We start from the raw sequence: 26,783 nt of genomic DNA, 5'->3' as shown, positions 1-26,783 counted from the left end.
GCACCAGCCTGACATCTGCATTTGATCATGCACTTACTATAATAAATATTTAGATTGCTGAGCTGGCCGCAGACTTTTTCAGTTGGCTGTAGAGGTTCAGATCTGCTCTAATGGTAAATGTTTCAAAAGCACTTTGCATCCACAGAGTAAATTTATTTTTATCCTATTTTTAACTCAGTTTGCTGCATCTTAGTCTTAGAGCCTTTATCACTTTGCCTTCAAAAATGTTGATGCATAAAAAAAAAGACTATTAAATTGCAACCAAAGCGGCTGCTTCTACCATGAGTCCACTGACATTTTATTTTAGTCATTTTATTTCAGACAAAAGCGACAGTGTCTGAAGTAGAGTTTGACAAACATGCACTTTCTGCTGTTTCCAGTGTGGATGGATGAATGGATGGCAGATCAGGCAATATATGAATATTTCCTTTTCTCAGAGTCAGGGTTGGTGAAGTTTTGATTAATACATATTTAAATTAGCACTGCTAGAAACAGCTTTACAGTCCCAAGAGGCCAAGGAAATGCTATCAAAAATTATTATTTGTAAGACTTAAAAGTTTTTACACTACTTGACTGTGGGAACTACTTCTGAGTACAACCTGTGGGCACTGATGGCCTGTTTAAAGCTCATATATAGCAGATCAGTTATCTCCGCAATCTCTGAGTAATGGTGGCAAGTGCAATGTTTTGTAAATGTCGAAGGTGGCCGAAATGGAACACCTGGTCGCCATTCTCATGCCAGACTTGTGATGAATGGCATCGTCAGTTGGTCGGATGCTTGTATGCTCTCAAATGTGAATCAGCGCCCTGCATTAGAGTAAAATTGGTTTGTTGAGACAAAGGTTTGATTAGTTGAAGAGGTTTTAACGGAGAAGGAGCAGGTGAGCAGGTGATGGAGGACGCTGTGAAGGAACCAATATATGGAGCAACAAAGACGCGTACAGGTAGGGCTGTTTAAAGGACGATGGGAAGTATCACAAACAGCAAGACTGTATCTAATTCTCTTGAAAAAACAGAAATGTGCCAGTGAATGGAAAGAATTTCACCAATTAAAAAACTGATTTAATGAATTTTACATAACAGTGCAGATACTGAGAGAGACTGCACAGGGAACAAGTGGATTTATTTTATTTATATTGCCTTAAATCTGAAGAATATTTAGTTTTGAAGGCAGAATCCTAAGTCACATGATTTGTTTTTTGATTGATTTGCTGTTATGAAGTTTAAGGTGCATTTCTGCATCATATGACGGACTATCTGACCAACAAAATCAATAAAAATGGATGAATTTGAACAACAATCAATGACATAAAACTCCTTGAGGTAAATTAAAAACATGTTAAAAAGGACGCTGTGATCCTGAATGCTACAGGACGCCTTCAGGTGATTCTTGACGTGATTGGACGATACAGATGGGTATGGAAGAGTCTGATGAAAGGTGGCATAACAGGGATAAAACACTGTCAGTCCTCAGTGAAGTGTTTTCAGATAACAAGCAGTTGTGTGTCACATATTCGTGCCTCAGTTTGCTGTGATCTGTGCATCGTGGTTTTTGTCTGAAATTGAAAATCAACTTTCTCCTGAGGCTTCTGTTTGACAGTTTATCCAGAGGTTTTGATTTTTTTGTACAATTCATACCATATGTGAACATATCCGTGTGTTCTGGGCTCCTGACTCACATTACGGTCCCAAAAATCCTTAAATTGAGAGAAATAAAGAACGTAATGGAAGTTTATGTTTGGTAAAATTCTATATTTCCTCCCATCATCCAATCTCACGTGCAGAGCCAAACCAACAACAAATGTCACTTACTAACAAGTACTGTGTGTTTCAAACTCTAATACATCTTATTCCCTTCAGTCAGTCATACTGTTACACTGGGCGACATGTTCCTTCATCACCATGAACACTCACTGTGGTTTATTCTGCCCTCAGTCCCAAACACTGTCCTGCTGCCCAAAATACTCACTACAGCACCAAATATGGATTCATCCGCTGCTGAACGTAGTCCCAAACAACATCATTTCCTCCTGTTTGAGTAACAAGGTAAAAACTGGTGTTTTTAGCATATTTACATTTTCAGTAGGATCAAACGTGCTTGAGAGAAAGTGTTGTGAACCGCTGGTTTGAATCTGAACGTGGGTTTGTGAGAGAAGTCAGTCATATCCTTTAAAACCTAAAAAATTGCGTATATCCAAAAAAAACCCATGATAGATCCATCGTAAAAATGTCCCACGAACTCTCTGTACATCACATGACCTCCAGCCTCGGAAACGACATGACACCAAGACACCGTCTAATGCAAGAATGGATCAAACAGCTTTTATTGTCACAGGTGTTCAAACTGCACAGTCGCACAGAGCTTCACATCTCCTTTAAAAGCCAAATAAAACGCAGCCTTCTATACAAATGTTTCTACGGTAAATCTGAACTCATCAGCTGATTGCAACAACTGACGAGTCACATTAGTCTGACTGTTTCCCCCAGAGCTGAGCAGAGAAGAAACTCAGCCAGTGCGTTGACGACGACGGCGACGTCTGGCATCTGTGTCGGCTGGTTTCCACGCTCATGTGATCTAATTCTCATTATTTATAAGGAGCTTGTGATTTTGTCCTTTCTGAGAGTAAAGTTGAATGTTTTTTAATAATCATCACATTTTTTAAACATTTAAAATTCATGATCCCAGCTCAAATATTATGACACTCCAGCTTCTTTGCCGTCTCCTGCCGTCCATCATTGTCCGATCGTAGGAAAAGAACAGGTGATGAATGGACTGATGATGTCTCAAGTTACTTCAGATCCGGACATGAGTCAGATACTATGTACGTTACTAAAAGTACAAAAGCACTGAACATTTTCTTTTCAAATTACGTTAAAAGGATACTTCGGACCATATCTGTGGTTTCGCATGTTTGCAGGAAAATGTGAGGTAAGAGAAAGTTATAATTCTCATATTTTTTTTTACCTCTGCCTCCCACTGACATCACATCAGTGACAAATACAAGTCCAGTTGCCTTGGATTTAATCTGAGAGAGAGATAACGATGACCTGGACGAATGAGAACATTCACAGACATCAGTGTTTTAAAAGAGGAAATCCGTCTCACATACTCCTCACATCTGTTTACAGGCGCCATGAACACCGTTGTCCCTTATTCCAAGCATACCTTAAAAAGAACAACCTTAACATTTCAGATCGCTCTTCAAAAGGCACGTTGTAATTAAATATTTGTGTCATGTGTTTGTTTGCAGAGAATCTGACAGAATTAGAGACACTGCAAGTAGACAGCCATGCAATGTAAAACTGTAGGGAGTTGCTTGTCAAGTCTTGTGTTCAGCTCTGTGATGTCAAAATCTACTAAAAGCACTTTTCGTCACAGTCACAACGGAAAAAGCCAATGGTGGAGTTTTCGAGGAAGCTGATCATTTCATCACTGAGTTTCTCGCCTGTTGACTTGTAGTTTTTCACAGTCAGTGCGTCAGTGAGAGACAGTGGTGTGAAACACATCGAGGTGAGGTGCTGAAACATGCAGAACTACAGACATGGTCCTTTAACTAAATCTCATCTTTTTCTATCACAAACTCTGAGGCGACTCAAACTCCCAGCTGTCTTTGTTTCAGCCGTCGTAACCCTGGACGACTCTTTCCTCTACTTCTCTTTGGGCGCCATGTCGTCACCACCCGACACGTTTCCCTCTTCGTCCTCGTCATCGCCGACTATCCCCTTCAGGTAGGAGCGCTTGAACTCCTGAAACACCATCTCCTCCTCCAACTCACTACAGACAACGGCAGTGGGAACAGACTTTAAGTTTACTGAAGTCCACACATGACAACTACTTCTACCAATATGTGAGGTGAACTTGAGCAGTGACCTTTGACCTTTGACCAAAACTGCAAACAAATGGTAAAATACTGTGAAGTGGTGAGGTAATGTTTTTAGAAATGATTTGTTGTTTGATGTTCAGACTCAAGTCACAAAGAAGACACATGTAGAGGTGTTTTAAATGATTTTTCCTGATTGTGCCTCAGAGACCGACTGGTCCGTCAAACTGATGGACAGAATATGATTTATCTGATTTATCCAGGGTGTCGCTTGAAGAAACTGGGAATGGGAATACAGAATCAGATAAATAAATAAGTTGGAACCAGAGTCAGCTTAAATCGTTCCCTGTTAACTGCCTGAACTTGATCTGATAAAACGTTTTTTTTTAAAAAAAGTAAAAAGGGGCTTGAAGAAACAGGAAATCAAAACACAAACAGAGGAAAGCTGACACTGCAGAAGAAGACACGGGGATATAAACTGGAGCTAACGGAGGAAAATGGCCTAGAAAAGGAGCTGATGAAGTGATAAAAGATCCGGGAACTTGATCCCGTCCCCGAATGAACTGAACAAAAAACGACGACAGACAGAGGACGGTTAAACAACGTGTCACAATAAAGACAAGAATGTTTGTCCTCCGGCACGAGGGACTGTGATCTGTCCTCGTTCTAAAGAACTAAAGAAACTTCAGATTCTTTTACATATTCATTTCTGTAAGTGGAAAAACCATCTTACCTCTCCTTCACTGTTGGCAGCAGTAAAGACACAAAGGACAGGAGGGTTTACATTCAGTGGTCGACTTTCTCTCACCTGTCTGTTAAAATGTGGACTTTTCTATTCTAACTCGATACAGATGTGTACAGCTGCCTCGGAACACGCTAACAAACACAGAGAAATGTCCGTGTCCTCACCTGCGTCAGGTTTAGGATGCATCAGTTTAAAGGGAACTTCCAGGCCGACCTCACTGCAAAACAAAAAATAATGTTTCTAGCTGTAACTGTGTTTAATAGATTAATGCATCATTCAACATGAACACAATCATGTGAACAAAGACTTCATGTTGATAAATATACACTATTCCCAAAAAATTAAAATTTAAATAACAATATTTTTTAGTTTCATCTTACGCAATATAATGAATAAAACACTGAAAAATTAAATATAAATTAACTTTAATTAACTCAAGACTATATCAAGTAATAGTACTGAGCAGCACTAATGAACGTGCACTTACAGGCCTTTTCTCTGCTAAACTACATCCTGAGTTGTAGTTTCTTAACTTTCATTTAGCACAAAAGCAATAGAACGTAACCTACTCGAACTGAACAGAGCAGCTACTATTAATGAAACAAGTAGACGTGAACCCACCTTGATCCCATCATCCTGTGAGCGCCGCACAGACAAAGATGAAAGTCAAAGTTAGAGACAAACAAAATAACAGAGGGAGAACGCGATGCTCAGGAGGCATCGTAGGAAGAATCGTATTGGAAAGATATTTTGCTGAATGATCTGAGACGGCTGTACGACTATTACTTTTGTCTAAAGACGCCTTCGCACTGTGTGAGCTGGGTGAATGTGAGCGGTCATCCTCAGGAGTTTCACCTGAAGCTCATAGGACTTTTATCTTTTACTCCACTACACTTAAAAGACAAATATTGTACTTTTGACTCTTACTTTGAAGCAGGTTTTAGTCAGTGGAATTTATTTTCTTTTATTTTGAAAATGTGATCGACCACACGCTGTTTCAGCCAACTCCTCCACTGTCAGTCATGAACCTGTCAGTGTCCTAACGATGGCGACGTTAGATAAAGATGAGGCAGAAGATTGTTCACCAGAGACCATGGTCTGATCTGAAGTCTGTGCTTGAAGCTTTAGAAATTCTGAAATGTTTGCTGAGTTTACCACAACCAAACTTCAAAAAACTAAATATTAAAACAATCACTGGCTCCTTTAGTTGATTCAGTTGTGTTTTTGTGTGGAACAATGCAGCAGCTCATTGGAACAGCTTCAGGGAGTTTTCAGGATAATGGCCGAACCTTCTCACCGCAACCTCAAGACGCACACTTCAGCTGTGTGACGCCACGAGGGGAAATACTGAGACTGTACTCAAATTACTTATGAGTTTAAATTTGTTCAAACTTGACTTGTTTTAAACACACACACACACACACACACACTGACCCTCCAACGATGAGCTTCACCATGACTCTGTATGAAACCATCATGCCCATGACCTCCTTCAGCACACCCTCCTTGATGCTGCAAGAGAAGAAAGAGATGATTTAAATGATCAGGTCGAATCAGGAGAGACGCAGAGTCTGAATCTCTGCAACAGAATTTAAAGATGCAGGCTGTGATCGTTTGCTCACATGCTCGATGACGCCAGGTTGGTGTCTTCGTGCTTCAGTTTGCCGTCCAGAGCGATGCCCCTCCTCTCCCTGTTGTTGGCCAGCAGAGGCAGCAGCGTGTAGACTTTCTCCAGCGTCCCTCCCGCAGACACTGAATCCCTGAGACATGAGGACGACACAGTCGCACATAAAAACTTCAGCAGGAAACAAAACAAGATGCAATCAACAGCGATTACACAGTGAGCCTCTAAACCTTTGTCCTCCTGAGCTGGGAGGAAGGGAAACCAGGGAGTTTAGTAGAAACACGACGACAAGCACAAATACAAATCTTATCCTGATCAATCTTCCTTCCATGTAACTTTGAAAAGGAATAAATAAACAAAATAAATATGAACCAAGGAGACTTCTGTAGTTCTCTGCTCAATCTTTATTTAGAGCAATAAACAGTTTTAAATGGATGACATGTTGCTTTATAAACCAACTTTATGAATAAATGACAACTATATATAAAAAAAAGGGTTGTAGCATGAAAGTGGAGCACAAAAAGATAAAAGTTAACATTAACACCGGAGCAACAGAGAAATTCATTTAAAAGGAAATTAATTTACATTTTTAAACTAGAAGCAGGTGCATGTTTTGCTGTTTTCACAGGTTGTTTCTTTGTTGTTACAGATGTAGATCACATGGTCACACATTCATCACATGCTCTGATAAAAAAAACTACATTAAATCTCAACTTGGAATCTGTGTCAGTGTAATTTACGATACCTTCAAACAAAATCATTGGAGTTTCTGAAAAGCCTTTTTAAGGGAAGACATCTCAACACGCCACAGCAGGAAAATCACATGTGTAAAAATGATGATCTAGATCGAGGGTCCTGGTTTTGTGCAGGTTGGCTCCATGTGACTTTCCTACCATGACAAGTTAACACGGCTGCTGCGACATAAGCAGAACTACGAAGTAACGAGGGATTCATCCATTAAACACAAAACCCAAAACACATTTTAGAATTAGATCAGACAGAATCTATTATAGCACAGTGACACGTAGACGTGTTAAAATCCTCAATGTGGGCAAAATGACCCCAAAGAGTTTCTGAACGTGGCATCACCATCATCATCAGTGTTGTTGCACCGTCACATTCACCGTCACTGGTAGAATCTCCACTCCCCATCCACATGTATGGAAATAGTCTGCCAGTGAAAGTGTGTGTTAAGGTGTGTGTGCGTTTGTGTGTCAGCTTGGTCGACCTATCAGACTTCCCTCAGCCACTAACCTGATGAATCCAACTACTATATACAAATAATAATTACTAATGAACTTAGACCCAAGCTGTGATCAGGGTTTCAGGAGGATTCACCAAGTTCATTTTTAATACCACATAGAAAACAGTTTAATAACCGTTTCACCAAAGTGTCCTGGAAAACCAGCAGGGACAATTATCAATATGACATTTTGTCAGCATGATTACTTTAAGATAATGATATAAAACGGATCGACTCTGGCTCTTAACTCTGCTGATCTACAGCCACAGAGACGGAGACAGGTAAAATCTTCAAGGTGACATTTTTCACATTCCAAATGTACGGAAACACTCTGTCACTGAAAGTGTCGGCGAAGGTGTGTACATGTGCGTCAGTGTCGGGATCACAAAAAGACAATTTTCCGGCCTCCCAGTCCAGACTCACTCTGATCCTCTGGGGCTTCTTCTTCAGTAGGAAAACACTGGATGGATGTAAAGTGGAGTGAGCTTTGTATTTACCATCAGAGAAACCTACTGTCCACAACCCGGTCCACAAGTGTCCCTTCCTCCTGACAGACTCTGAGAACACACCCAGTTCCCAGTCTGTGCTGTCTCCAACCTCGACGTCCCAGCTGTGAGTCCCAGCGTCGAAGCCTTCAGAGCCCAGGACAGAGCAGCGACAGCACCTCCTCCTCTCTGGATTGTCAGGAAGCTTCTGTCTCTCTCCTCGTCTCACTCTGGTCAGATCTTCAGACAGGATGAGTTCTGGATGAGCAGAGTTTGGGTCCAGAACCACAGGACTGTAGGAGACCACGTCCTTCATCTTGTTCCAGATGTTGAAGGTCAGGTTGCCCAGGTGTTTGGCCTGGTCTATCAGAGCTCCTGAGCCCAGCTGGTGATCCTCCAGCAGGGGGCGCTGCTGGACTCTGTCCACTGCAGCCTTGTAGCTGAGCAGGAATGAGACGTCTTCAGCTCTCAGCTCGTCCTCTGTGGCTCTGACTGTGTCTGAAAGAGCTGCTATCTCTCTGCTCAGAGCCTCCATCTTCTCCTTCATCACCTGACTCTTCTGCTCCTCTTCCTCCCTCAGTGCAGCCATCCTGGCCTCCTCTTCCTCTTCTAGAAACTGGTGAAGCTTCTTAAACTGCTCCTTAATCTGCGTCTCTGTGTGTCGGGCCTGGACCTTAATGTGTTCTGCTGTTTGATCAAACTCCACTTTAACTTCATTAAGACCCTTTAACTTCTCCTTTAAGGGCTCCAGAGTTTCCTCAAGCTTCTTCCTGTGTGGTGGAGCAGCTTCATCGATGGGTCTGAATCTGTGGTCGGTGTGTGTTTCTGAATCTCTACAGACGAGACACACTGGCTGCTGATGGTCCAGACAGAAGAGTCTGAGTTTCTCAGAGTGCAGACTGCAGAGAGCCTCTGAAGATCTCTGCTCTCTCTCCTGTAAGAAGGCCTCACACAGGTTCTTCAACACAATATTACACAGAGGGAATTCCATTGAAGATCTCTTCCTGCAAATTGGACAATCGTGAGCCACTCTGTCCGTCCACCAGCTCTGCAGACAGTCTTTACAGAAGCTGTGGCGACACGACAGGATGACAGGATCATTGAAGATTCCATGGCAGACAGGACAGCAGAGATCCTGCTCTAATCTGGAAGCCATTGAAGCTGAAAACACAGCAGGTTGACTTCAGCGTGTGGAGCCCTCAGCAGGCCGGAGATCACTGTACTCCCTGCTGAATTCTTCGTCTGTCTTTTTGTAAGTGCGTCTCTTCTCACCGAGGAAAAATAATAACTTTAGTTTCCTGGTTTGTCTGAAGTGAGTTAGAGCTTTTTCAGGTCCAGAGGTCAGTTTTAACTTCATACTATAAAGCAATAACACTTTACACAGACAATGTGTCATGTGACGTTCTGAAGAAAAACCGTCTGGGACAGAAACATGTTCGCTATGAGGGATTTTTTTTGAATTCCTTCATCATGCGACTGAACACATGGACGAACAGACAAAAACTCACTGCCATGTCATAACCAAACATCTGTTTGTAATGTTGTGAAATGTTGTGTGTGCTGACCATTACCCATACTCCTCGATGGCCACAGATTTGACGTAGATGTCATTGGAGTACAAGACCACTGTGGAGACCTGATCCACTGAGGGAGACAAGAGGAGACACGTAGACCACATTTAACACCAGTTCTCATCCTGCACCGGCTTCATGCAAAACGTCACAGCGTCATGTTTACCAGAGACGATGATGTTCTTGATGTTTTTGCTGGAGCTGTTGGTGACGTTGACGTGCACCTTGATGGGCTCGCCATGGTAGTAAAGCTAAAAACAAGGTCAGAGAAACATCTATTAACATATTATCTTTTACTGCTGGTCACAATGAGCGCAGGTACGTTCCCTGTTTACAAGCTTCAACCATCAAGATAATGAGCTGATCAAAGTCAAGTGCTTTTAAATGGAGACAAAAACCCAGATGTTATACAGAGTTATACAAGAGTAGAACTCACATAGAACTGATGATCTGAATCACGTCATCTCAGCTGTTTTCTATCAGACCACAACGTCTCACTTTGTCTCATAGTGCACGTTTCTGTGCACAGGCACGATGTGCAGCAGCCGTGAAGAGTGTGATCCAGTAGCTGGTTTCGAAAAAGGTTAAACTTCGATTAATATGAAGCAACCCACCTCTTTGTCCAGACTGGCCTTGACATGCAGTGGTTTGTCTGACATGACAAAGTCCCTGGTGGTTTCAATGGAGGGCGCCACTCCCTCGCCCTCTGGGGCGTACTGGACCTTCCTGAGCATCAGCTTCACTGAGCTCCTGTTGGACAAAGCACAGAAAGTCTGGAACAGCTGATACAAACCTGCAGCTCAGTTTCTTCTACACTCTTGCCGTCAGGACTGAGAAGCTCAGACTCACCGTTTCCGTACTTTAGCGTCCTGGCTCTCAGCGCTGAACGCTTTGATCTCAAACTCCACGGCACATTGCTAAGGACAAAGAGAAGAGAGAAGAGGTGTCGCCATCCTGCGGTGTGGTCACTTCATCAAGAGCGGCTGCTAGTTTGAATCTGCAGTCAAGGTCTTACCTTGCCGACGTCATGGGGCGCTGGCTGGAGAGCCACTGAGCAAGGCAGGTTGTCAGGAAACTGTGAAAGCAACACATCAGTCAGTCAGTCTTTACTTACTTTCCATGACAGCATGTAAATGATCTTGAAGTATTCCACTTGCTTGTTTTGGTTCAGTAGTTTTCACACCTGATGTGACCTGAACCTCAGTGCACATGAACTGTACTGGAATGGTTTGTTGATCTGTGCCCAGGTACGGTCCACAGGAACTGGACTTTGGGGGTCAGTTGTACTCGGACCCATAGTTCTTGCAGTTAGTAACAAGGAACAAATGTGTATTTTGTATGAGCACAGATGAAGTGTAACTTCAGAACGTCACTGAAGATGAAATATGAAATATGACACGAGGAAAAGAAAATATTTTGTTTTCTCACCAATTTACTCCAATGTTTTGCAGCTTTGAGCAGATGCATTTCCTTACTGCATTGCATTATGGGACGTTACTGTTTATCATCAGGGAATGCAAAAAACTAATTTTACTTTTAGTCTGCATACTGACTCTTCCACTGCTGACACTGTGGTTTTTATTAAGACTCTAAATGCAGAACTGTGACCTGAGTTTGGAGAGTATTTCTCTCTTACCCAAGTGAAGCATTTCTTCCTGCTGAGAGCTCAGCTGTCTGAAAAGCAGCTTCAGTCAGTCTCTGATCAGCTGCTCCTGACCGCCAGAGACAGACTCTCACCTCAAAGAAGAACGGGTGGGCGTTGTCTCCCAGCTTGCGCAGCAGCCGGGCCTGTGTCTTGGTGTGGATTCCTTTCTCGCGGTCCTGCAGAGGCGGGTACACCTGGCGGGTTGACAGGTACAGCTCCCTGCGGAAGGCGATTCCCATCACGTCCATGTCATCTCTGCCGTAGCGAAAGGTGCAAGACAGGGTGACGAACACTGGAGGGCGGAGGAGACACACTGTGAGCGTCAGGGGTCTTTTAAAAGCTGAAGCATCAATCTGGATTTTAACTGGAATCATCTGAAGCAGTTTATACAACTTTACATCTTTCTATCTTATAAGTGTATTTTCAGTAATTGTATATTGCACACAAATTGCATACAAAGGGTGTGTCCTTCATAATAAGATGGAAGCAACAGTCATATTTCAAAATAAAACAAAACTGGGACGAGGATGAATAACTTTCTAAAATGAGGATGAATAACTTTGTGAAAACACACAGAACTTCATTTTAAATTCAGACTGTATCCTGAGCCTGGACCAGCGTCCTGCAGCAACAGCTGAGAGACGGGAATCGATAGTGTGTTTGAGCACTGACCTTTCCTCCCCTGCAGAGCCTCAGGATCAATGAGGATGACGCCATCTAGTGGTAGAAAAAAAGAAAGACAAAGTAAAAAATAAAAATGAAAACTCATTTTTGAATAACTACAAAAATCAAAATAAGACATAAATAAATAACAACTAAATGAATAAACATCTTTGTGCTTCTTCCTGCAGCTGAATCAGCAGAATAAAAGGACTAAAAGGACACAAATAAAAATCTCTGAAGTTGTGATATAATTTCATTTCATTGCATTATAAATGTGTTTAGGAGTCCGAGTGCATTGAGGAAAATGTCAGTTTCTTGTGTTTGTACAGCGAGCTGAATCTTTCTTTCATTATTAAATAATTGGACTCAAGGGAACTGGGTAAATATAGAACAAGATTAAGTAGACATCATCTAGAGTATGACTGACCAAAAGCCTTATGTTTAAAAATATGAGCAGTGCTGTAGCTCTGCATATATTCTGCAGAATGCATGAGACTTAATTTAGTTTTTCTTTTTTTTCCTTCTTAACCAATAACACATTTCTGTCCGACTCCCCCAGGAGACGTTTGGCTGCAGGTTTGGTATCTGCAATCATCTGATCAGCACTGAGGAAACTGAGTTGTTTCCAGCTCCTCCATGACAGACTTCTGTCACAGTGACAGTGAAAGAGGTGGTCGACACTGACCTGACATTACATATAACATGTCACTGCTGGTCTACTCTCCTGGTGGTGGATGATTGCTGTTGTGGACCAACTCACCCACTGGATCCACAGAGTCGACACGGTCGACAAAGTCTCTTTTCCCCATGTAGACTCCAACCTGGAGCAGCAGGAAAAGACACACTGATGACATGCAGGGTATTTACACACTTCATCAAATCTAATTTCATGCTTGAAAATGAATGTTGATTTGTATTTTCATATGACAAACTCATGCAGAAACAGGCAGGTGAAGCAGTTTGTCTTAGCGACAGAGATACAAAGACCGCAGCTCAAATATCTGAGATTAGACATGAAGCAGTTCGGCAGAGCGATGCTGTCAGCTGTAATCTGACACGGAGCTGTCGATCACACACGTGGCTCAGCTCCGCTCACGTTGTCGTGCCTTTGTGTTGACCTCCTGAGGATCAGTCAGACAAGCAGCTGAACTGCTTTACAGAATTAAAATGCAGCGAGACGGAAAATTTTTACCTCAAAGACAAAACATTTACACTAATCCACTTGATCAGATGTCGCTATCCCCTTTACTGCTCAACAAGTGTGAGAAACGACCTTTTAGAAACACAGGGTTTGAGGGAGGAACTGGAGGGTAATAACAGGCAGGTCATCAGGGGTTAGATGCCTGGTACATGCAGCTTATTATACGTGATATTTTACTCAGTGACAATTACAAGATTTATTTCAAAAAGCTGAAATATGAGTAAATAAATCTAATCTTGGTTAAAAAAACAAAAAAAACACTACACATGATGCTGTATCTTGATCAACAAAATGAGACATTGTAGGTTCAACAGCAGTTTACTGAGTGCACACAGCATCTCCATAGTGGGGCTGTCAGGTTTGTGCTCTGTCCTGTCTCTACTGTTAACTAAACCCTGCTGACTACAGCTGCTGACTAGCTCGTTGGCTAACGAGAGTCAAGATATTAATCAGACATCTTGCTTCCAGTGGTGGAGGCAGTACAGGCGGCACAGAGGTTCACCTGGTGACCATCTTCATGTCTGACTGTGGTTTAATAGGAGGACTTCGACAGAATGCACAGTCAAGTCTGTTCCTTTAAAGAACTGAACTTATTCCGTCTCTTAAATGTCAGCTGCGTTTAATAAAATTTGTGCTGTGGCCCTCCTAACTTTCTCTAACAGTGACTGAGGGTGTAGGTGGTGATATTATTTCATCTGAGATGTTTCACTCACCGACTTGTCTTTGCAGATCTTTTTGAAAACGACATTCTTTGGACTCATGTTGGTGCAGATGGAGGGCAGCGAGTCAGCAGCGCCTGAGAGAAAGAACCCGACACGTAAACATCTTCCATCACCTGAGAGTCGCAGCTCTGACCATGTGTTTCTCTGAGACTGGTCAATGAATGTTTGTTACAGATTATTGTGATATGATTAACTCGTTCAGCCCAGGGGTAGTCAGTTACACATTTCAATTTTACACCATGAAAACTGTAGAGAAATGTCAGTAAAATATACCAGCATAAAGTAGAGTCAGTAGGCGTCCCTAACCTGTCATACAGCTTAACTAAAATTACATATTTAACAAGAGACGGCACAGACTGTCGGCAGTCAAAGCCTTCAACCTGGGTACAAAGGTGTGACTACCAGTTGGAGGCACTGATCCAAGCAATCACTATATCCCACAACCGAATCACTGACACATGGTGCCGTCCATGTTGATTTGAGAAGCTTGATTTAGCCCTTTTGTGACCATCTTAGGGCTCCTTATATTTCCCTAAAGCCTCTACACGTCCATGTGTCACCCATACGAGAGTTTTTGCTTATTTTTACTTTACTCAACCCCTGTGTGTCCTCCCATCACTCTCCAGGTAGCTATGCACCTGGTGGACTGTGACAATGTACACCTTCATTTGATAATAGTACATGTAGTTTGGTAACATCTCATATTTGTCAGAACAGCTCTGTCCAACCTGAGGACCTTAAAGTACCCTCAGCCTTAGATAAACCAAGTCCACATAGTTTTGTTCCAAAGGTATTCCTGGAGAGACTCTTAAAACCATCTGTGTGTAAAATATTCCATCTAATGAGCAATACAAAGATTATTTTAATCCATTGCCCAAATTACACCTCTCTTTCCTAATCCAAACAAATATGGTCACCAGAACTAGTTAGTGATTTTCCGATGTTATACATTTTCAACATTTTGCTTGTGTTTCTCAAAAAGAGCAAGGGCATGTTATTTCCAGCAACATGAATAGGTCACACAACAACTTGAAAAAGGAGGGTTCACATCTTGATCATTCAGTAAGCAGAATATTTTTTCATCCAGATGTTTGGAGGGAAATGGAAACACCTTCAGAACATCCCAAACATCTCTATTTATTTTTTTTAGAGCAACAAACTGAGATAACCACGTTAGCTAAACTAGTATTTCATCACTAACTGTTATATTTTTTTTTGTCAGGGTCAGGTTTGTTTACACAGCAGTTCAACATGGAACTACTTTTTTTGCCTATATCATGGATGCATTAAGACCAAGAGAGTGACGTTATCAAGCTTCTCATTTGTAACCGCTGAACTTTTAAACAACAAATGGCGCCATTTTGTTTAACTGTAACATTAAAAACGTTAATTCCATAAGCTGACCAGACGACCAAATGAAACCTGACTGTTGTTTATTAACGTTAAACTTGCTCAACTTGCCAGTTTCGGTAACTTTAAGCCGTGTCTGATATATTTAACTCCAAAATAAGCTAGCTAAGTGGCCTTGTTTGGTTGGATTCATTGACAGAAAAAAGCAGCAAATACTGTTGATAGTCGATTAATTGTTGATGTAATTTTAAAAGCAAAACTGCGAAACACTTCACACAGTTTTCTGGCATTTTAAATGATGCATAATCAATTAATCGAGAAAATAATCCTTCTTTCAAGGATTGGAAGTAGGCTATCAATTACTTCTCATGGAGGACCCCTCCTTAATTTCAGGATTACTGCTTCACAATTGAGGCTACTAGCTTGATAATAGCAGTCGAATCTGCCAATTTAATCTTATATTAATCTTATCAGATCAATACTTTATCTTTTCAGATCGATACCTGTGAGTCTGGCTCTCCGAAATAATCACAACTGACCCGTAACACCGACATCTCTTCCCAAACACAGCGTCATCGGAGATTCCAAACACCTGCAACTGTCAACGTTTTCCGCTGGAACTACTTTCTTCTAAAGAAATAGTCCCTATGGAAATTGTCAGTTGCGTTTTCTGAAGATTATCAAGATTAACCTGACACTGAAATATAAATAGGTTGTTACCTTTTAATTTTTAAAACCTATTTCTTAATTCCTGTTATTACCACAAGCGAAGTAGCCCTCTCTTCTCCTGTGCTGTGGCGGAGGCAGAAATCTCAGCGAAAAAACTCAACACCTGTGTAACTCTGGTCACGCTGCTTTGGCGCCTTTTAGTGGCTCAAAGATGAACTGCAAGACGGAATTAGATATAAGCCACATGCCACATCTATTATGATTTAAAAAAAGAAATAGAATATGGATAAGATTAATGTTTAGACTATAACGTTTTCCCAGAATTGTACATCTTTCTTTAAATTCCAGACATATATCAAAGAATAAAGTGAAAATAAAATCAACTATATTTCAAGAAAAACTGAATATTTTCACAAACTCAATGTTTAATTTCATTTATATTTTTGGTCACTGTACATAGATGAATGAGTTCCCCTTGTAGAGTTAATCGAATTGAGATGACTGAGCGATTTAAACAGACTTAGCTCTGCTCAGCTTCTTAATCCTGTTAAAATCTTCTCAGATGTGTTTCACCTTTCCTCACTGAAAACAATGGAAACTAATTTTTTTACTTCTTTTCATTGTTTTGGAGTTGACTGAAAAATTATGAAAAGGATTCAAATAAGCAAGAAAAGTTTTACAGAAAATGTGTAAAAGATACATGAGATTATATTTTCAGTAAAACCAGCAATACTGATGCCAGTCCAGCTATAAACACAAATATAAAATGTTAAAATATAAAAGAAAAAGAAAAACTATATTTATGTCATACTGACATCTGTGCCCTCACCTGGATTTATATTTACCTTTTATTTTTCCTTCTTGCTTCCTATTGGTGAAAAGAAAAAATCTCTATCTATTATTTGGCCATGATGACACATTTATCGCACCATATGAAGGATCTATGCTTAAATACTCATTGATTGACAAATTTCTTTGTTTTTGAGTCCTATTTATAATTGAGTCCCAGAAATAATATTTTCCTAAAAATAAGGTGGAACATTCTGCCAGTGTGGATGAGATTAAATCAACACAACACACAAATCAACTTCTTTCGAGGATTTCCCACAGATACACAAACATTTTCTGGGTTCTAGTTCAGTGTTTGAAGATAGTGATGCTCATTTGATATTTTTAAGACTTAAAAACAGACAAAAGGATTTAAAAAATGCAATTTATATCACAGCGGAAATGTTTTCTTCTCTGCAATGTTAGAATGAGAATGACTCACCTGTGTTGCAGAAATGAAGGTCGTGTTGTTGTTGTTGAATGAGAGGAGGAGACAGACGCCGGTCAGAGAAGCTCTATATGTCAACACCTGCTGTCCGTCACAGCCTCCTTCACCCGCATCAGCCAATCAGGTGACCCGGCTGTGAACTTTGACCAACCCTCAACGCACAGGAGCCTAACCCTCCACCCCCCCCCACAAACCCACAACATCCAGAGAGACAGACACACACTTCCTGTGAATGAGCCGACTGAGAGGATTGAAGCTGGTTCCCCCTCAGTCAGCACATCACACCAGATTAGAGAGAGAGAGAGAGAGACATAGAGAGACACAGTAAGAGGGGGAGAGAGAGCATCTCATGCTGGTCCACTTTTTCCAGTTTCTGTCAAAAGACAAACAAACAGTCGACTGTGTTGAAGAAACAGCTCCACATATTGTTGAAAATACCTTTATTTGATTTCTGGCGGAGCGTTAGATGAAGACTCATGTCTGTGTAAACATGAAGATAGAACCAGCAGCTCTGTTGAATTATGAATTATCATTTTTACAATTCATTTTTCATACTGAAGTTATAATGTGTTAATCAACTTTGAGCCCATCAAAATAAATGATCCCTGCAGGCAGCAAGGAGAGAGGTTTTGAAACACAGTTTAGAACTGCATGCTGGGAAATTCAACAGGAAACATTATTTTACAGATCTGTCATTTATTATGTTATATAATACTAGTTATAGCCCATGCAGAAATGTAATATATGACATATGTCCCTATATCAAGAGTGTGTATTGACACATATGTCACCTATAAGTGGATATATTATTATCACATATATACATCCTCTGGATATATGAAGATATAAGTTTAGAACATATATGAAATGCCTATTGTGAAATTTATATATGTATATATATTAAAAATATCTGTATTGTGATGAGTTTTTACATAGAACACATGTTTTCTATGTAGAAATTATGTGTTAACATAATATATTTTATTTATTTATGTATGCACAAACATATATAAACATATAGATTTTTAACATGTATGTTGTTTTAATAAACTTGCATAAATAAATATATAATGTTAACAAATAATTTTTACATAGAACACATTTGTGTTTTCAATGTGTTCAATTTGTAAATATACAAATTTTGCTATGGGTATTTCATATATGTTCTAAACTTATATCTTCATATCCAGATGTATGTGATAATAATACATCTCCTTATAGGTCACTCTTGATATAAGGACATATGTACATATGTCATATAGGAAGCTGTGTTCAGACTTTTGACATCGAGTTTGTCCAGACGCAACCTCAAGGTTGAGCAGCAGGTTCGATCCGGTCCACAGTGTGTGTGTGTGTGTGTGTGTGTGTGTGTGTGTGTGTGTGTGTGTGTGTGTATAGAGGTCTATAGATAGGCAGAGTGAAGCTGTTGAGCTTTAATCCACTGTTCTGCCTGTCAGCGGGTAAACAGACAGAGGTGGATTACTGCATTAATCATCATTATTACACAGGAGATTACAACACACACACACACACACACACACACACACACACAGTATGCACGTGCCTGGGGTCACAGCCATACAACACAGTAATATGAAGTTGTAAGATGTGAGGACATTTTAAGTCTTTATTAATATATTAACAATTATTACAGCTGTGTTATTTTATATGCGATTACTGAACAAGCCACTCTGCACTGGCCCAGGGTCCTGAGGATGATAAATGTCTCCCTATATGTTCTCACAACTGCCGCACATCACATGTTACAAACCAGTTATTAGTTGTATACTGACCTTTTATAAATGTTGAACCGGAGGATTCAAACGAATATTTTCTCATTAAGTTTGAAGAGCTGAGATTCAACCAATCGAAATAAGAATCACAGAATAAAAAATGCATCTTTCACCGTCTTAGTTTCACGTAGAGATGAACATGTGGAAACTTTAAATTTCCACAGACGTGAACGATATTGGCTCCACATATGATTCATACACGCCAGACATTGTGTTGTATTAATTTAGTCATTTTATTTAGTAATACACGTACATATGTAGAAGATTTTTGTATTAAACATTAGAACACAGTGTGTAAGACATATGTGTAACATATACACAAACACAAAACACCCACTTCACACAATCATTAATAATCATCTGCAGAGATTTATCTGTTCCCATGATTCAGATTCAAAACCTTAAAAACTCTTCAAAACAAGTAAGAAAATTCTCATAGTTCCTAAGAGGAAGTTAAAATCCTGCCAGACATCTTGTGTACAGGTCCGTCCCCCAACCGTCCCCTCAAAGAAACTTTCTTTTTAGTGCCTTCAGAAAATGAATGGTAGTCTATAAGAGAGCAGGTAGTAGGGTGTGTGTGTGTGTGTGTGTGTGTGTGTGTGTGTGTGTGTGTGTTCAGACGTAAGCTCTGGAGTCTGGATCCGACTTTGCTGTAGCAGTGTAGACCTTCTGCGGTTGGTTTCCATGGTAACCTCTGAAAAACAAGCGTGACAACGTCAGACTTGTTTAAAGTGAATGTGTGTGGACATTAGCTCCAAACAGGAGTCATGTGGACGCGTCACACCATCATCATCATCATCATCATCATCATCATCATCATCATCATCATCATCATCATTATCATCATCATAAAACAGCTTAAAGTCAATCCAATACAGAAATGTAAAATATGTCCCTATATCAAGAATGGTGTTGTCATATACGTCTCCTATAAGGAGATAGATAATTATTACATATTTAACTTCCTCTGGATATATGAACATATAAGTTTATAACATATATCAAATACTCATAGTACAATTTGTATATGTATATATATACTGTTAATTATCAACTGTTAATAATATTACATAATAATAATAATAATAATAAATAATGAATAAAATGATAATAAAACACATGACATTCCCTCTGAAAACACGACAAACCTAAAGAAGAAGTAAAACTGAAATAAATAATAACTTAAGTTACTGTCAAAAAAATATAAAGAAAGAAAGAAGACAGAGGAGGTGTGAAAGGTGTGTATGCACTTACCCTTTCTTGCCACCAGGTGACGCTCTTTTACATGCAGTGCAGAGTAAACCTCCACCCAGGATGGCCAGAGAGGCTGCACCCCATCCCATGAAGAGGCCGGTACCCAGCTCGAACCTGCAGACACACGACAGTCACTCAACAACCACAATAAGCTTTTACATTAAAACCTTTACAGTTCTGTCTTTTTATATTTATACACCGATTATTAACATTTACAACTGCGGACTTCATTGATGTAGAACCTTTTATTAATGACTTATCAACGTTTATAATTGCAGGCGACTGTTTCTAACAAACTAAAGGCTCATTAGAAATCAAGAACCCAGAGAGTCTTTATTAATGTCAAACTAACATTGATAGCTGCAGACCTGATGACTTATTATTATTAATATTGTTATTATCTGCATTATCTACATTTGTTCTGTCTCAAGCTTTCCATGCAGACATCAACACTGACTCAAACTCTGTGTATAAGTTAATATTGTTCTACTATAATAAGTCTGCAGGTGAGAAGACAGGACTTTCCACAACCTGGTGACCCAAAAGTTGCTCTTATTAATGGCCCATAACTATATAACTAAATATCTATAAAGTTTCAGTAAATGTTTTGTTAACCATGAATCAATCCATTCATTAATTGCAGCTTATAAACCCTTTGTAAAATGTGGCCTATCGAAGGATGGTACCAAATACCTTTCAGTACAGATTGAAATCCTCGTCATGTCACTTTCGAGCAGCAAAAACTCAGATTTGTGAAATGTTAAATAATGTGGGAGAAAGGAAACAAAACAACGAGTTGTTGTTTGTTATTATTAAAGCTCCTCCAGTGTAAAGGTCTGTGTCCATGTGTAGTGTGATTATAGATCAGCTCTAGCTTCTATATTAATACTGTGAAAGTATCAAAGCCTCAGTCCACAGAGAAATGCACACAGCCTGTATTCAGAAACTGAGCCTTAAAACCAGCCGTCAGGACTTCTGGAACTTTGTGATGTCACAACAAAGCAGTCACCAAGCCCCGCCCACCTGGACCCACCATCCAAACCTTGCAGGATTTGGTTTCTCTGAGTGTTTTTACCTGAAATCTGCTATATTTTTATTGGATCACTCAGAAAACAGTCAGCCAATCAGAAGAGAGGCTCAGAGCCTCCTCTCTTCTGATTGGCTCACCGACCTGTTGTTACTAGAGCTCCAGAGAGAAGCCTGAGAAAGGAGATGTAAAACTACACTGACATTGTTTTTAGTTCTTAAAACCACAAATATATCTTCTTATGGATCAACACTTCAAATAAAACACCAGCAGCATTTAAAATACGGGACCTTTAGACTCATTACATCACTTCCCTTCCTTCTTTCCTTGAAGTCTGTCAGCCACTGTGTGGGAGGAACAAACTGAACTTTTCAGGGGAGATCTCTGAAGGTCAACTCACTTCACACCGCCGTAGAACGGGTTGTTGAAGTCCTGAACGACTCTGTAGGCGTACCAGGAACAAGCTGTCATGCAGCACAGACCTGTGAACACAAAAAAACAAATGTTAACAAACAAAAAAAAGTTTTAAAGAGTTTAAAATCTTTATTTTCATGACTTTTTTTTCACATAATTGGCTGATAAAATCCTGTCTGCATTTTCTGTTACATATTTCAGTCAACGCTGGTTACGTCAGGTTTGAGGAAGAAATATGAAAAATAAGAAAACAGCATTAACTCAGTTACTTACAACACTGGTAAACCAGTACATGTCCAAACATCAGCTGTTTGCACCTGATTATTAGACTGCTAATTATAATCGTGTTTCATTTGAGTTCAGTTGTTCAGAAGTTGACCATCAAACTATTTGTATCCTGCCCTTCTCTTAGAGCGCCGATCTCCATTAGTGGGGGGGCTGAGGCGTGACTGACTGCTTTCAAGAGGTAAACATACGGTAAGACAAAACACACTGAGACAAAACACTGGTCCATCTAAAAGTCCCGTGCAGTGAGGAATATACAGAACTTTATTTCTGCGACACAAACAGCCTTTAAACAAACAAACGGCTCAGCTCAGGAGTTTACCTCCCCCTGAAGGACGACAACCACGGGCGTATTTTAGAGAAGTGAGGGAGGCCATCAATGTCACAACAGAGAGAAAGATGTCTTCAAGTATCTACAACCAAGTCCAGTTGCCCTCGACTGACGTTTCCTTGGAGAACCCTGAGCTGGGTGACGGACACACAGACTGCTCGAGTGTTCTGGACAAAGAGGAGGCGTCTGAAGCTGTTCACTCATTGACCATCTACTTCACTTACTCCACTAAAAGTAGTTTAACACTTGTGGTTATGGTGTGTCGCCTGTCGTCTTGGTATTTTGCTGTCAGCTTTGCTCACCAGCGAAGATGCTCAGGGCCCCTCCGGTGATGGCGATCTTGGCCTTGGACTGGTCGGTGGCCGAGCCGATCCTGATGCACTTGAGTCCGAGCAGAGACACGATCATGGAGGCGAGGCCGAGCAGCAGAGAGATGATCATCAGAGCGCGACACGCCTGCACGTATTCTGCAGAGGGAGAGATGTTTTTATCAATTCACCTTTAGTCTTTAACTGCTGACATTTTTGTGGTGTTGAAATTATGATGTTTCCTAAAACAGGAGCTCAGTGTTGTTGTTGTTTTAATCAAATAAACAAACAGGTCAGTGTAGTTTATTTGTTGATGGTGGATTAATCCATTAATCTAGTGAGTATTTGGAACAGCCACAAGCTCACTGATAAACACTTTATATCTCAGTTGTTTCAAATGCACAAAAACCAAAGTGTTGAAAAAAAGAGGAACTGGAAGTAAAATTGCGTGTCTGTGTTTCACAGTTCCCAGCTGTGCAGGTGTAATCATTTATTAACTAAATGACCTCTAATGATCATAAAAAGCTGCTGCGCCTCTTTATGAGCCTCAGTCAGTTTCAGGAGAGACAAACTCTGAGGTGGTAACCAAGAAGGTCGAATCATACAGTGTGTAATTGATCATATCGACCGGGCCTAAACTTTAACAGGCAAAATATTTGAGATATTTAAATCAAGTTGTCTGACCAATCACAGGCCTTTATTTTCAGCCAATAATGTGAAAGTATGTTAACGTACCAAAGGTTAACCAGTCTGCCTCAACAGGAATCTGACAACTACTTTATGACTAAAAAAAACCATAAGACAAAAGATATAACAAGCAAAGACAAACTAACGTGAACGTAAAGCAACAGCGGCTGCGTCTTTCTGTTTCGACTTCACAGGCGTTTCCCTCCATTTTACTGTCAGTGGAGGATGAAGCTCAAAATGGCGCTGAACAGATAATCTTATATGACACATCATGGGAGGAAAAGTGATCTACTCATAAATGAACTAGGTACTAAAACTAAGTATAAAATGTATACGAAACCAATTGTATATGAAGATAATCATGTTTTCTGTGCGGCAAACTGTCCGACCAGTATCTTCATTTTTTTTCAGGCGGGAAACTCCGGACTGTAAAACCCACCAACCTTTGGACGACTAAATCAGAAACGGTGCCACATGGCCTGTTGGCCTATTTTCTGAGCAACAGATTTGATAAGATATATATAGAAAACAAAATAAATAAGATCCAATGAAGTTAAAAAGACATTACATTTGTTAAATGTCTATCTTTATCTATTTCTTATTTCTTGTTTTATTTTATATCTCTCAGTAGTGACAGTTTCCACCTCATGTACATTATAGACTTCATCACAGACTTGAGACTGAATATGTAGGTGCCCATACACTCTTTTTGACTTTTACCAGAAGAAGAAAACTTGAAAACTGAAGCAAAAACCAAAGAGACTAGTGTTAGGGTAACCCTAACCCTAACCCTTAAAATGTCTTACACTTGCACCTTATTCCAGAAAATTGCTTTTAAAGAAAAAGCTTTTAAAACTCAGTAGGTCATTGATGTCGTCTTACCGGGGAGGGCAAGCAGCGACTCAAAGTCCCGACACTCGGCGATGCCGGCGCTGTTTTCGGCACAGGCGTGCCACAAGTTCTCAAACTGCCTCTGGGAGATGATGACGCTGCCGGACACGGTGGAAATCTTCCAGTAGTCGTTGGCCAGTGCGGCCCCGGTGACCAGCCAGCTGATTATGCACATGATGAATCCGACCCCTTCCATAGCCGTCGACATGATGGCAACTTTCCCAGAAAACTCTTGAGATGAAACAACAGAGACCCTCAGAGGAAATCCAACTGCCACAAATAGTCGAAAGAGAACGAAGCCGTCAAGTCGAGCCTTCAAAAGTGAAACAAAGGGGAATGAAAAGATCACAGGTCCTTGTCTTCAGTCTTCTGAGATAGAAAACGAGGGAATCCAGGAGCAGTTTGTCTTGTCGGAGGCTCTGGTCTCTGTCCTTCAGTTGTTTCTTGTTAATCTGACGTCTGTGGCTCGAACAGGAGGACTTTACACTCTGCCACGGCCATAAACTGCTGAGAGCCGCTCCCTGTTTCCCCACCTCGCCACCCACCTGCACTGATCATCATGATGATGATGATGAACCTTCAACCACACCTAAGATAACCCTGAAAACCATCCACAGCTCTGCGTTCAAAGCTGCGTCTCCCTGCGGCCACATAGAGATGCTCTGCAAACAGAAAGCTACAGAAAACAAACACAATCCGTTCGTGCCGCAACAAAAACAACGCAGTGAACTACAGCCACGACAGGAAGAGGCTAAAACCACCTCATGCCAAAAGACTCTAGGTGGTTGCTAACGATTTGCTAGAGTGGTATCTATGGTGCACCTGGTTGCTGAGATGCTGCTAAATACCTGGTAGTGGGGGGAGTATTTCTGGTCTAAATACTTGATTGTGGTAGTTGTTACGTTTTTATTAGGAATTCTATAAGATGCTTGGATTTGGCCACTAGGGTGTTGCTAGGGTGTTGCTAGGGTGTTGCTAGGGTGTTGCTAGGTGTTCAGTTGATTTTGACATAGTAAGAGGCTGAGTACACAGCGTGGTTGGTAAGGGGCATTTCTATCCTGCAGGACGTTTCTATTGGTTACTATTTTGTTGCTAGGGCTGTTGTTGCTAGGTGCTTGCTAGGACTTTGCAAAGTGTTGCTCGCTACTGTGTCGCTAAATGGTTTTTTTTCGGTGTGTTGCCAGGCAAGTAATTATTAGGGAGTTAAAGTGGTTGCTAGCAGGTTGTTGCTTTGGTGATTGTGAATAGTAGGAGGAGAAACAGGAAGAAATGTTCAGAGGAAGGAGAACAAGAATATAATGAAGAAGCTGTGATGTGTTTATGTAACAGTGAAAACAGCTCAGTTCTTCACATGCAAAATGAGCAAAGGGAATAATGGCAGTTTGGTTTTAGAATTGGTGTTGCAGATATAAATATTACGTAGATATCTGTTTTATTAATGTACTCACCCTACTTACGATCTTTTTAGATACCAGTCTGATTGATAGTAAAGTTGCATCTTCTCTACAAAGAGCACTGTACTTTACAGTCTCATTTTTGAAAGGTGTTCAGTTCTGGTTTCTTTTAAGCAGAATCACAAAGTTGCAGATTTCTCTTTAAAACCGTAAGAGTCTGCAGGAACTCCATTCAACAACCCTCACCAATAAGCAGCCTGTGGCCTTAGAAGCTAAAACTGAGGGCGTTAAGCTTATTGTTTTAAGTGCATGGTGGAAAGAAAATAACTGAAAAGGATTCAGCTCGTCTGGACTGTGATGTTCAGATACATAAGAGAATCAACCTGAAACTATAAAAGTAAGGAACAAATGGGGCATAAGAATAAGAATACTGAGCTCGTGTGAACCAGCAGCAGTTATTACCATGAAACTGAGATAAACATTTTTTATTGCAGTGACGTTTCGCACACGGCTGCTCAACGTCAGTTTCATCCTCTCCTTTATTCTGAAGTTCACCGTTCACATACTTCCTGCCTCGGAACGCTGACAAAAGGAGACGTCGCACTGCGATGTGTTGTAGGAAGTAAAAGGACAATAAACATTTTTATGTCCAAATAAAGAAGTGCAGGTCCCAGCCTACTGTTTCACTGACGAGTCACATAAACATGGAGGGCAGGAATGTCTCCTGTCTTACTCCTCCTCGCCCTAATAATGACATAATCTTTTGTGGAAGAGGCGATTATGTATGTATTTTGTAGTAAGTATTTTGACCCTTTTGTGAGGGCTGCAGTGGAAATGGAAAAGTTACAGCTGCTTGAACCTGTGTGAGCACATTTTAAACTGTGAATAAATATAATATTATATTAAATCTCTGAGGTCGACGGATGTTCCCATTAATATCTTTGTGATAACACAGCGTAGCAATATGGTTTAAATGTTGTTGGGATCTGTCGACTCTCCACTTTCTGTTTCATATTCGTACGTGACTCATAGGTGGAGATAGAAGGCCTCTAAGGTTTTAGGCATTTATTATGCATTAATCTACTATTTTACTCACATGTTGCACTATTGTTATGAACCTAAGACTTTGATAAACACATTTCAAACACCAAAACAATTCATCCACATCAGTAAAGGTTTGTTTCACAAGAGTTTCAAAAGACTGGGCTTCAATTTTTTATTATAAAAAAGAGCAAAGATAGTTTTGAATATTGTGATTTTAAGCAAGTACCTTAAGAAATAATGTGGAAAGTGAGTTGTCACAGATGTTGTTGTGTGTCTGTTGGTTTCAGGCTGAGACAGAGAGAGAAGAAGCAGACAGCTGGTTCACAGGTTGTTTTATTGG

General features: G+C 40.5%; 3 protein-coding genes across 3 annotated transcripts; all 3 read right to left on the bottom strand.

The window, feature by feature from the left end:
- Window positions 1-2,300: 2,300 nt before the first annotated feature.
- Window positions 2,301-17,047, bottom strand: LOC111233271 (S-arrestin-like). The gene is made up of 16 exons (XM_022761047.1): window positions 17,010-17,047; window positions 13,712-13,794; window positions 12,558-12,618; window positions 11,807-11,851; window positions 11,227-11,426; window positions 10,505-10,564; window positions 10,339-10,406; window positions 10,104-10,239; window positions 9,656-9,740; window positions 9,490-9,562; window positions 6,189-6,326; window positions 6,001-6,078; window positions 5,188-5,202; window positions 4,731-4,783; window positions 4,555-4,564; window positions 2,301-3,775 (listed from the first exon to the last, which is right to left on the bottom strand). Exons 2-16 carry the CDS (start codon window positions 13,757-13,759, stop codon window positions 3,649-3,651), a joined length of 1,197 nt encoding a protein of 398 aa, XP_022616768.1. The 5' UTR covers window positions 13,760-13,794; window positions 17,010-17,047; the 3' UTR covers window positions 2,301-3,648.
- Window positions 7,677-9,074, bottom strand: LOC111233270 (nuclear factor 7, brain-like). Its single transcript, XM_022761046.1, has one exon. It carries the CDS (start codon window positions 9,072-9,074, stop codon window positions 7,677-7,679), a length of 1,398 nt encoding a protein of 465 aa, XP_022616767.1.
- A 2,013-nt stretch (window positions 17,048-19,060) lies between the features above and the next one.
- LOC111233298 (claudin-15-like) lies at window positions 19,061-24,436 on the bottom strand. The gene is made up of 5 exons (XM_022761074.1): window positions 23,997-24,436; window positions 22,422-22,586; window positions 21,490-21,571; window positions 20,063-20,176; window positions 19,061-19,502 (listed from the first exon to the last, which is right to left on the bottom strand). The coding sequence occupies exons 1-5, from the start codon at window positions 24,211-24,213 to the stop codon at window positions 19,424-19,426; spliced, it is 657 nt and encodes a 218-aa protein (XP_022616795.1). The 5' UTR covers window positions 24,214-24,436; the 3' UTR covers window positions 19,061-19,423.
- Between the last annotated feature and the right edge of the window lie 2,347 nt (window positions 24,437-26,783).

Source organism: Seriola dumerili, unplaced genomic scaffold, assembly GCF_002260705.1.
Source record: "Seriola dumerili isolate Sdu_G_001 unplaced genomic scaffold, Sdu_1.0 BDQW01000383.1, whole genome shotgun sequence".
Lineage (NCBI taxonomy): Eukaryota > Metazoa > Chordata > Actinopteri > Carangiformes > Carangidae > Seriola > Seriola dumerili.
The sequence above is the reverse complement of the archived record's forward strand: the minus strand, read 5'-3'. Positions and strand labels throughout refer to the sequence as shown.

Bases quoted from the DNA above. Each gene is read 5' to 3' on its own strand.
- LOC111233298 (XM_022761074.1), bottom strand. From the start codon at position 24,213: ATGTCGACGGCTATGGAAGGGGTCGGATTCATCATGTGCATAATCAGC. The intron at 20,177-21,489 runs GTGAGTTGACCT...GTGTGTCTGCAG, and splicing joins CCGTTCTACGGCGGTGTGAA to GTTCGAGCTGGGTACCGGCC. The intron at 19,503-20,062 runs GTAAGTGCATAC...CTTGTTTTTCAG, and splicing joins TCACCTGGTGGCAAGAAAGG to AGGTTACCATGGAAACCAAC.
- LOC111233270 (XM_022761046.1), bottom strand. From the start codon at position 9,074: ATGGCTTCCAGATTAGAGCAGGATCTCTGCTGTCCTGTCTGCCATGGA.
- LOC111233271 (XM_022761047.1), bottom strand. From the start codon at position 13,759: ATGAGTCCAAAGAATGTCGTTTTCAAAAAGATCTGCAAAGACAAGTCG. The intron at 11,852-12,557 runs GTGAGTTGGTCC...TTCTACCACTAG, and splicing joins CGACTCTGTGGATCCAGTGG to ATGGCGTCATCCTCATTGAT. The intron at 9,563-9,655 runs GTAAACATGACG...TGTCTCCCTCAG, and splicing joins CAAGAACATCATCGTCTCTG to TGGATCAGGTCTCCACAGTG.